This window comes from Salmo salar, chromosome 07, assembly GCF_965601325.2.
Source record: "Salmo salar chromosome 07, fSalSal1, whole genome shotgun sequence".
In the NCBI taxonomy this organism is placed as follows: domain Eukaryota; kingdom Metazoa; phylum Chordata; class Actinopteri; order Salmoniformes; family Salmonidae; genus Salmo; species Salmo salar.
The window spans coordinates 65,332,501-65,345,000 of record NC_138297.1 but is presented as its reverse complement, the minus strand read 5'-3'; the positions used below and the strand labels follow the sequence as shown (position 1 = coordinate 65,345,000).

The window sequence follows — 12,500 nt, the reverse complement described above, 5'->3', positions numbered from 1 at the left end:
ACAACAACAGCTACAGTAGCATCTAGCTAGAAACATGACAACAACTACAGTAGCATCTAGCTAGAAACACAACAACAGCTACAGTAGCATCTAGCTAGAAACACGACAACAACAGCTACAGTAGCATCTAGCTAGAAACATGACAACAACAGCTACAGTAGCATCTAGCTAGAAACACAACAACAGCTACAGTAGCATCTAGCTAGAAACACGACAACAACAGCTACAGTAGCATCTAGCTAGAAACACGACAACAACAGCTACAGTAGCATCTAGCTAGAAACACGACAACAACAGCTACAGTAGCAGCTAGCTAGAAACACAACAACAGCTACAGTAGCATCTAGCTAGAAACACGACAACAACAGCTACAGTAGCAGCTAGCTAGAAACACGACAACAACAGCTACAGTAGCAGCTAGCTAGAAACACAACAACAGCTACAGTAGCATCTAGCTAGAAACACAACAACAACAGCTACAGTAGCATCTAGCTAGAAACACGACAACAACAGCTACAGTAGCATCTAGCTAGAAACACGACAACAACAGCTACAGTAGCATCTAGCTAGAAACACAACAACAACAACTACAGTAGCATCTAGCTAGAAACACAACAACAGCTACAGTAGCATCTAGCTAGAAACACGACAACAGCTACAGTAGCATCTAGCTAGAAACACAACAACAACAGCTACAGTAGCATCTAGCTAGAAACACAACAACAGCTACAGTAGCATCTAGCTAGAAACACGACAACAGCTACAGTAGCAGCTAGCTAGAAACACGACAACAATAACTACAGTAGCATCTAGCTAGAAACACGACAACAACAGCTACAGTAGCATCTAGCTAGAAACACAACAACAGCTACAGTAGCATCTAGCTAGAAACACAACAACAGCTACAGTAGCATCTAGCTAGAAACACAACAACAACAGCTACAGTAGCATCTAGCTAGAAACACAACAACAACAACTACAGTAGCATCTAGCTAGAAACACGACAACAACAGCTACAGTAGCAGCTAGCTAGAAACACAACAACAACAGCTACAGTAGCATCTAGCTAGAAACACAACAACAGCTACAGTAGCATCTAGCTAGAAACACGACAACAACAGCTACAGTAGCAGCTAGCTCGAAACACGACAACAATAACTACAGTTGCATCTAGCTAGAAACATGACAACAACTACAGTAGCATCTAGCTAGAAACACAACAACAGCTACAGTAGCATCTAGCTAGAAACACAACAACAGCTACAGTAGCATCTAGCTAGAAACACGACAACAACAGCTACAGTAGCATCTAGCTAGAAACATGACAACAACTACAGTAGCATCTAGCTAGAAACACAACAACAGCTACAGTAGCATCTAGCTAGAAACACGACAACAATAACTACAGTAGCATCTAGCTAGAAACATGACAACAACAGCTACAGTAGCATCTAGCTAGAAACACAACAACAGCTACAGTAGCATCTAGCTAGAAACATGACAACAACAGCTACAGTAGCATCTAGCTAGAAACACGACAACAACAGCTACAGTAGCATCTAGCTAGAAACATGACAACAACAGCTACAGTAGCATCTAGCTAGAAACACGACAACAACAGCTACAGTAGCATCTAGCTAGAAACACAACAACAACAGCTACAGTAGCAACTAGCTAGAAACACGACAACAACAGCTACAGTAGCATCTAGCTAGAAACACAACAACAGCTACAGTAGCATCTAGCTAGAAACACAACAACAACAGCTACAGTAGCATCTAGCTAGAAACACAACAACAGCTACAGTAGCATCTAGCTAGAAACACGACAACAACAGCTACAGTAGCATCTAGCTAGAAACATGACAACAACTACAGTAGCATCTAGCTAGAAACACAACAACAGCTACAGTAGCATCTAGCTAGAAACACGACAACAATAACTACAGTAGCATCTAGCTAGAAACATGACAACAACAGCTACAGTAGCATCTAGCTAGAAACACAACAACAGCTACAGTAGCATCTAGCTAGAAACATGACAACAACAACTACAGTAGCAGCTAGCTAGAAACACGACAACAGCTACAGTAGCATCTAGCTAGAAACATGACAACAGCTACAGTAGCATCTAGCTAGAAACACGACAACAACAGCTACAGTAGCATCTAGCTATAAACACAACAACAGCTACAGTAGCATCTAGCTAGAAACACAACAACAACAGCTACAGTAGCAACTAGCTAGAAACACAACAACAACAGCTACAGTAGCATCTAGCTAGAAACACAACAACAACAGCTACAGTAGCATCTAGCTAGAAACACAACAACAACAGCTACAGTAGCATCTAGCTAGAAACACGACAACAACAGCTACAGTAGCATCTAGCTATAAACTCAACAACAACTACAGTAGCATCTAGCTAGAAACACAACAACAACTACAGTAGCATCTAGCTATAAACTCAACAACAACTACAGTAGCATCTAGCTAGAAACACAACAACAACAGCTACAGTAGCATCTAGCTAGAAACAAAAACAGAAAGACATTAGGGAGAGAGTGAGAAGGAGAGAGAAAAAGCAAACAGAGAGAGACTAAAGCTGTAACTTTATTTAGACTTTATCAGAGAGGTGGATAAAGGGTGTTAGATGGAAACTAAATCCGACTAGAAAGACTCCAGGATGAAGAACACACTCTCTCGGTCTGTTTGTGCAGTATCGTGTGGTTTTAGGTCTCCCTATGCTAACAGAATGAGTGAAGGGGAATGGAAGACTGGAAGAATGACATAGTGGAGAGATGTGATGCTTGCCGTTGTTCCTGTTTTGATTGGAGTGTCCGTCTGTGAATAATGACAGGGAATTGTCCCCAGATCAGAGAGAGACGAGGCGACACTAAGTGTTTTCTTGGCAACTAGAGATGAGCGAATGGGATGGGGGGTTCTGTGATTAACGGAATATGTGTGTGTGTGTGTGTGTGTGTGTGTGTGTGTGTGTGTGTGTGTGTGTGTGTGTGTGTGTGTGTGTGTGTGTGTGTGTTTGTGTGTGTGTGTGTGTGTGTGTGTGTGTGTGTGTGTGTGTGTGTGTGTGTGTGTGTGTGTGTGAGAATATTCACCGAACAGACATTCTTTCTCACCGACTATACTTTCCAGGTTGACTTTGTGACAGAAAGCAGCTCCCATACACTGTCTCACACACATTATCTCACACTGTGTCACCCCCCCCCCCCCCCCCTCCCTCATCCCTCCTTCATCAACTCTAACTCTCTCCCTGTTCCATGTCGTCTTGTCCCGGGCCCTTCCGGTTCTGGAGCCTTTAGAGTGAGGTGTCAACCTGAATAACTCTCTGTTCTGGGGGCCTCTGGGGCCAGAGGCCTGGGGGTATGGAAGGGACTCCTTGGTGGACAGGATTACTCATACATACTGTACTGTATGTTTGGTGTACTGGTGAAGAAGTCAAGACGCCATGTTAAAATGATCTAGAGGAGGAATGGGAGCAATAAAACAGGACTGGCTTATTTAAACTGACTGCTGGTGAGATCTGTCTCTACTCCTTATTTAGACTGACTGCTGGGGAGATCTGTCTCTCCTTCTCCTTATTTAGACTGACTGCTGGGGAGATCTGTCTCTCCTTCTCCTTATTTAGACTGACTGCTGGGGAGATCTGTCTCTACTCCTTATTTAGACTGACTGCTGGGGAGATCTGTCTCTCCTTCTCCTTATTTAGACTGACTGCTGGGGAGATCTGTCTCTCCTCCTCCTTATTTAGACTGACTGCTGGGGAGATCTGTCTCTCCTTCTCCTTATTTAGACTGACTGCTGGGGAAATCTGTCTCTCCTTCTCCTTATTTAGACTGACTGCTGGGGAGATCTGTCTCGCCTTCTCCTTATTTAGACTGACTGCTGGGGAGATCTGTCTTTCCTTCTCCTTATTTAGACTGACTGCTGGGGAGATCTGTCTCGCCTTCTCCTTATTTAGACTGACTGCTGGGGAGATCTGTCTCTCCTTCTCCTTATTTAGACTGACTGCTGGGAAGATCTGTCTCTACTCCTCCTTATTTAGACTGACTGCTGGGGAGATCTGTCTCTACTCCTTATTTAGACTGACTGCTGGGGAGATCTGTCTCTCCTTCTCCTTATTTAGACTGACTGCTGGGGAAATCTGTCTCTCCTCCTTATTTAGACTGACTGTTGGGGAGATCTGTCTCTCTCTCTCTGTCCCTCTGTCTGTCCCTCTCTTTCTCCTCCTGCCCTTCCTCTCTCCTTCTCCTTCTTCAGACTTACTGCTGGGGTGATCTGTCTTTCTCTCTCCCTCTATCCCTCTCTTCCTCCCTTCCTCCTTCCCTCCATATCTCCTCCTTATTTCGACTGACTGCTGGAGAGATCTGTGTCTCCTTCCCTCCATGTCTCTCCGTCTCTCCCTGGCCTGTCTGTTAAGCAGGACAATACAGTATGGTACAGTAACATTACACTGTGCTGTAAGGCTCATCGGAAGGCTATAGGTCCATCATGAAGGCTTCAGACTATACATTATTGAGCATTGGGAAAACAATGGACGGACAAAGCCAATCAAATCCTGGAAAGCTGTACACTAAGCATGGAGACCGGATACTGTTCCAGAGAGAACTGGACTGAGATTGGGGCCTAATGTGGTGTGTGTGTGTATACAGTCTGCTCATGTGTACTGTGTGTGTGTGTGTGTGTCTGCTATGCCTGCCTGTGTGTCAGAGCCTTTGTGCGCCCAAATGCGTTTTGGTGCCTAATATGAAATAATAGGAGCGCTTACAGCTGAGGGTGCTGCAGTTTATTGAATGTGAAAGATGTAATTTCCTGTTGTTTATGCTTGGCTGTAATGACTTTGCCTTGTAAACCAGGACATAGCCTTTAGGGATACATTAAACATTACAGACTGAGAGAGAGCAAGAGAGGGAGGGAGGGAGGGAGGGAGGGAGGGAGGGAGGGAGGGAGGGAGGGAGGGAGGGAGGGAGGGAGGGAGGGAGGGAGGGAAGAAGGGAGCAAAAGAGAGAAGTGTAAAGGAGGACATAAAACAGAGGACGAGTGGAAGACAAAAGCGAACTCAGTATGGGGAGATCAGATGACAGGAGTAGTAGAGGAATCAGTATGGGGAGATCAGATGACAGGAGTAGTAGAGGACTCAGTATGGGGAGATCAGATGACAGGAGTAGTAGAGGACTCAGTATGGGGAGATCAGATGACAGGAGTAGTAGAGGACTCAGTATGGGGAGATCAGATGACAGGAGTAGTGGAGGACTCAGTATGGGGAGATCAGATGACAGGAGTAGTAGAGGACTCAGTATGGGGAGATCAGATGACAGGAGTAGTGGAGGACTCAGTATGGGGAGATCAGATGACAGGAGTAGTAGAGGACTCAGTATGGGGAGATCAGATGACAGGAGTAGTAGAGGACTCAGTATGGGGAGATCAGATGACAGGAGTAGTAGAGGACTCAGTATGGGGAGATCAGATGACAGGAGTAGTAGAGGACTCAGTATGGGGAGATCAGATGACAGGAGTAGTGGAGGACTCAATATGGGGAGATCAGATGACAGGAGTAGTAGAGGACTCAGTATGGGGAGATCAGATGACAGGAGTAGTGGAGGATTCAGTATGGGGAGATCAGATGACAGGAGTAGTGGAGGACTCAGTATGGGGAGATCAGATGACAGGAGTAGTAGAGGATTCAGTATGGGGAGATCAGATGACAGGAGTAGTGGAGGACTCAGTATGGGGAGATCAGATGACAGGAGTAGTAGAGTACTCAGTATGGGGAGATCAGATGACAGGAGTAGTAGAGGACTCAGTATGGGGAGGATGGATCATATTATGTGGGCCAAATGGCACCATAAGCCAAATATTTACTACATTTGACCAGATGCTGGTCAAAACTAGTGCACTATTTAGGGAATAGGGTGCTATTTGGAACACACATGGGTGCCATGTTCTCAGCCCTGTGCATGTGTCTTGTCCTGGCTGTACTCTGTATGGTATGTACAGTACAGGCCTGGAAACTAAGAAAACACAGCAGGCCCTGAGACACTGGACTATAATGACTTACAGTAACACACTGGACTGTAATGATTTACAGTAACACACTGGACTGTAATGACTTACAGTAACACACTGGACTGTAATGATTTACAGTAACACACTGGACTGTAATGACTTACAGTAACACACTGGACTATAATGACTTACAGTAACACCCTGGACTATAATGACTTACAGTAACACCCTGGACTATAATGACTTACAGTAACACACTGGACTATAATGACTTACAGTAACACACTGGACTATAATGACTTACAGTAACACACTGTACTATAATGACTTACAGTAACACCCTGGACTATAATGACTTACAGTAACACACTGGACTATAATGACTTACAGTAACACACTGGACTATAATGACTTACAGTAACACACTGGACTATAATGACTTACAGTAACACACTGGACTGTAATGACTTACAGTAACACACTGGACTATAATGACTTACAGTAACACACTGGACTATAATGACTTACAGTAACACACTGGACTATAATGACTTACAGTAACACCCTGGACTGTAATGATTTACAGTAACACCCTGGACTATAATGATTTACAGTAACACCCTGGACTGTAATGATTTACAGTAACACCCTGGACTGTAATGATTTACATTAATACCCTGGACTGTAATGATTTACAGTAACACCCTGGCCTGTAATGATTTACAGTAACAGTACTGTACAGAATAAAGTCACATACTACTCTACTAGTCTCACAGGTTTGTAGTTTCACTTGCAACAGGCGTCCAGAAACCAGACTTTTGCACCAACCCTCTGTTGACTAGCTGGAGGGATTGTGAGAAAGTGTGAATTCTGAAAGCAGGATTTGAACTAGCATCGCTACAGCAGTCTTTCTCAACAGGAAACAGTATTCCAGGGACCAATACGCTAAGGCCCTTTCTCCTTAGAAGACTGCATACATTAACATTTAATTGACATACATTGCATTTGTTCTTACCTGGTCTGGGGAGGGTTTGTGATTGGTCTGCTCAGAACGTGAGGAGGCCTTCAGATGCTCAGCCTCATAGTTGTCAGCCATCAGCTTCATACGGTTCTGGGTCTGGTAGAGAGACAACAGAATAGTAAGAACATTCTAATCAACATACAGTAGATTCATATGTTTACATAATAACCACAGCTTCATATGGAGTCTGGTAGAGAGACATAGAAGAAGAGAGTTTAATATGATTCTACCTTTATTATCAACAGTATTATCAACATACAGGAGATTCATATGGTTCTGTGTCTGCATGGGAGGAACACATGTTAAGAGAAAGGGTCACTGTATTGGACAAAGTCTGCATCTAATACACACCCTTTATATATACCCTTCATCAATGCCCTTCATCAATACCCCCTTTATCAATACCCTTCATCAATACCACCTTCATCAATATCACCTTCATCAATAGCCCCTTCATCAATATCCCCTTCATCAATACACCCTTCATCAATGCCCTTCATCAATACCCTTCATCAATACCACCTTCATCAATACCACCTTCATCAATATCACCTTCATCAATAGCCCCTTCATCAATATCCCCTTCATCAATACACCCTTCATCAATGCCCTTCATCAATACCCCCTTTATCAATACCCTTCATCAATACCACCTTCATCAATATCACCTTCATCGATACCCCCTTCATCAATATCCCCTTCATCAATATACCCTTTGTCAATACACCCTTCATCAATACCCTTCATCAATACCCCCTTCATCAATACCTCCTTCATCAATACCCCCTTCATCGATACCCCCTTCATCGATACCCCCTTCATCAATACCCCCTTCATCGATACCCCCTTCATCGATACCCCCTTCATCAATACCCCCTTCATCGATACCCCCTTCATCGATACCCCCTTCATCGATACCCCCTTCATCAGTACCCCCTTCATCAATACCCCCTTCATCAATATACCCTTTGTCAATACACCCTTCATCAATACCCTTCATCAATACCCTTCATCAATACCCCCTTCATCAATACCCCCTTCATCAATACCTCCTTCATCAATACCCCCTTCATCGATACCCCCTTCATCGATACCCCCTTCATCAGTACCCCCTTCATCAATACCCCCTTCATCAATACCCCCTTTATCAATACCCTTCATCAATACCACCTTCATCAATATCACCTTCATCAATAGCCCCTTCATCAATATCCCCTTCATCAATACCCCCTTCATCAATACCCCCTTCATCAATACCCTTCGTCAATACCCCCTTCGTCAATACCCTTTGTCAATACCCCCTTTGTCAATACCCCCTTCATCAATACACCCTTCATCAATACCTTTCATCAATACACCCTTTATCCATACCCTTCATCAATACACCCTTCATCAATACCCCCTTCATCAATACCCCCTTCATCAATACACCCTTCATCAATACCCTTCATCAATACCCTTCATCAATACCCCCTTCATCAATACACCCTTCATCAATACCCCTTTCATCAATACCCCCTTCATCGATACCCCCTTCATCGATACCCCCTTCATCTATACCCCCTTCATCAATACCCCCTTCATCGATACCCCCTTCATCGATACCCCCTTCATCGATACCCCCTTCATCAATACCCCCTTCATCGATACCCCCTTCATCGATACCCCCTTCATCGATACCCCCTTCATCGATACCCCCTTCATCGATACCCCCTTCATCGATACCCCCTTCATCAGTACCCCCTTCATCAATACCCCCTTCATCAATATACCCTTTGTCAATACACCCTTCATCAATACCCTTCATCAATACCCTTCATCAATACCCCCTTCATCAATACCCCCTTCATCAATACCTCCTTCATCAATACCCCCTTCATCGATACCCCCTTCATCGATACCCCCTTCATCAATACCCCCTTCATCAATACCCCCTTCATCGATACCCCCTTCATCGATACCCCCTTCTTCAGTACCCCCTTCATCAATACCCCCTTCATCAATATACCCTTTGTCAATACACCCTTCATCAATACCCTTCATCAATACCCCCTTCATCAATACCCCCTTCATCAATACCCTTCATCAATACCCTTCATCAATACCCCCTTCATCAATACCCCCTTCATCAATACCCTTCATCAATACCCCCTTCATCGATACCCCCTTCATCAATACCCCCTTCATCAATACCCCCTTCATCAATACCCTTCATCAATACCCCCTTCATCGATACCCCCTTCATCAATACCCCCTTCATCAATACCCCTTCATCGATACACCCTTCATCGATACACCCTTCATCAATACCCCCTTCATCGATACCCCCTTCATCGATACCCCCTTCATCGATACACCCTTCATCGATACCCCCTTCATCAAAACCCTTCATCAATACTCCCTTCATCAATACCCTTCATCAATACCTCCTTCATCGATACCCCCTTCATCAATACCGCTTCATCGATACCCCCTTCATCATTACCCTTCATCAATACCCCCTTCATCAAAACCCTTCATCAATACTCCCTTCATCAATACCCTTCATCAATACCCCCTTCATCAATACCCTTCATCGATACCCCCTTCATCAATACTCCCTTCATCAATACCCTTCATCGATACCCCCTTCATCAATACCCTTCATCGATACCCCCTTCATCAATACTCCCTTCATCAATACCTCCTTCATCGATACACCCTTCATCAATACCCTTCATCAATACCACCTTCATCAATGCCCTTCATCAATACCCTTCATCAATACCCTTTTAATAGTGCTCACTAACATGTACAGGCTGTATAGACATTATAACACACCAGTTTAACAGAGAATGTGCTACTGTACTGCACACACACATCTCTAAACAGAATCTCTGCACAGAACTTGGTGCCTCTCCCAGAACCTTTTCCACTAGCAGGAGGAGTTATCAAATCCCTATCAGACTGTACACTGTTACAGGGAAAATGCTCCTGTATGAATGCCATTACTGACGTTAGAAGAACCAGAAGAGTTTGATTTTCTTTCAGAACGGTAGAATATAACTTTGAGCCCCGCAGCGAGAGTTCCACTACGGCATATTCACACTATCTTCAGCTGGAACTGATCTGAGAGCAGCGGAGAGGAGAGAGGAAATACCCTCAGAGAGATCTTTAAAGGAGAGGAGAAGAGGAGGGTGTGAAAAAGTAATAACAGAGAGAAGGAGGAAGCGATGGAGGGGGAGGTAAGGAGAGACAGCGAGAGAGAGATAGAGAGACCCACATATGGACTAACACGTGTCACTGAGGAGTAAAGAAAGGAAAATATCCTCAGGTGGATTCACACACACACACACACACACACACACACACACACACACACACACACACACACACACACACACACACACACACACACACACACACACACACACACACACACCACACACACACACACACACACACACACACACACACACACTTCCCAACATGCTGTTTTTATTGAGTGGTGGTGTTTATATATTGTGAAGTCCAGTCCTGGTGAAATCAGCAGTGATGCAGTCAGATCCCTCAGTCTCCTCCAGTGAGGTGGTAGATGACCACATGAACACAGAGAACATGGATATAGGGGGAATCATCATATCTACATTACCAATCAGCCTGCCAGTCTCCTCAGCAGGACATGGTAGATGCACACACAGAACATAAGACCTATAAAATGCTTTAAATCAGAGAGGGAAGTGAAGTGGAGTGGAACCGTGGCACGCCCAAACCCTCGCCCTTCCCTTCCGGCACCACGTCCCCCTCTCTGTCTCCGTCTCTGACCCGATGCAAAATGTGATGGTTGATCTCCTTTTGTTTGGTTTTCTCACTCTACCCAACCCCTCCCTCCCTCCCTCCATTCCCCTCCCTGCATCCCTCCATTCCCCTCCCTCCCTCCATCCCTCCATTCCCCTCCCTCCATCCCTCCATTCCCCTCCCTCCATCCCTCCATTCCCCTCCCTCCATCCCTCCATTCCCCTCCCTCCATCCCTCCATTCCCCTCCCTGCATCCCTCCATTCCCCTCCCTCCATCCCTCCATTCCCCTCCCTGCATCCCTCCATTCCCCTCCCTGCATCCCTCCATTCCCCTCCCTCCATCCCTCCATTCCCCTCCCTGCATCCCTCCATTCCCCTCCCTCCATCCCTCCATTCCCCTCCCTCCATCCCTCCATTCCCCTGCCTCCATCCCTCCTTCCTTCTTTCCTGTCTCTGGGCCTCCACCACTCCAACCCAACTGGAAGCAAACCCCCCCCCCCGTACCAAGGACCTTATGATGAGTGAACTACAGCTTGTGTCTGTCTGGTCCCTGGTTGACATTCATCTCTTCTCTTCATCACTATATGAGACCTGGGTTGAAGATATCCCGGTTAGGACCACGTTATAATTCCAGAATTCCATATCATTTAAAAAATAAACAAATGAATGGGACCGGCCCCATTGCTGGATTCTACCAGCAGATCATTGAAAAGGTGACCAGCGGTCGGGAAAGTTACAAAGTGGATGTAGATCATGTGATTATATAGTACCTGCAAAATACCGGTCTCAACGTCAACAGTGAAGAGGCGACTCCGGGATGCTGACCTTCTAGGCAGAGTTCCTCTGTCCAGTGTCTGTGTTCTTTTGCCCATTTTATTATTTTATTTTTATTGGCCAGTCTGAGATATGGCTTTTTCTTTGCAACTCCAGCATCCCGGAGTCGGGACGTTGTTGACACTGTTGACGTTGAGACTGGTGTTTTGCGGGTGCTATTTAATGAAGCTGCCAGTTGAGTACTTGTGAGGCATCTGTTTCTCAAACAAGACACTAATGTACTTGTCCTCTTGCTCAGTTGTGCACCAGGGCCTCCCACTCCTCTTTCTATTCTGGTTAGAGCCAGTTTGCGCTGTTCTGTGAAGGGAGTAGTACACAGCGTTGTACGAGATCTTCAGTTTCTTGGCAGTTTCTCGCAAGGAATAGCCTTCATTTCTCAAAACAAGAATAGACTGACGAGTTTCAGAAGAAAGTTCTTTGTTTCTGGCCATTTTGAGCTTGTAATCGAACCCACAAATGCTGATGCTCCAGATACTCAACTAGTCTAAAGAAGTCCAGTTTTATTGCTTCTTTAATCAAAACAGTTTTCAGCTGTGCTAACATAATTGCAAAAGGGTTTTCTAATGATCAATTAGCCTTTTAAAATGATAAACTTGGATTAGCTAACACAACCTGCCATTGAAACACAGGAGTGATGGTTGCTGATAATTTGCCTCTGTACGCCTATGTAGATATTCCATTAAAAATCTGCCGTTTCCAGCTACAATAGTCATTTACAACATGAACAATGTCTACACTGTATTTCTGATTAATTTGATATTATTTTAATGGACAAAAAAATGGATTTTCTTTCCAAAACCCAAACTTTTGAATCGTAGTGTGTGTGTGTGCTCAGCCAGGGGTGC

At 44.8% G+C, this 12,500-nt stretch overlaps 1 protein-coding gene across 13 annotated transcripts in view; it reads right to left on the bottom strand.

Moving 5' to 3' along the window:
- Positions 1 to 12,500, bottom strand: part of LOC106576657 (ELKS/Rab6-interacting/CAST family member 1) — a 549,430-nt gene that overhangs the window by 119,753 nt on the left and 417,177 nt on the right. For all 13 annotated transcript variants that reach the window (XM_082977939.1, XM_082977941.1, XM_082977940.1 and 10 more), the window contains one exon: positions 7,039 to 7,140. In XM_082977939.1, coding sequence (XP_082834065.1) covers positions 7,039 to 7,140 — 102 coding nt within the window. The remainder of the gene's footprint in view (positions 1 to 7,038; positions 7,141 to 12,500) is intronic.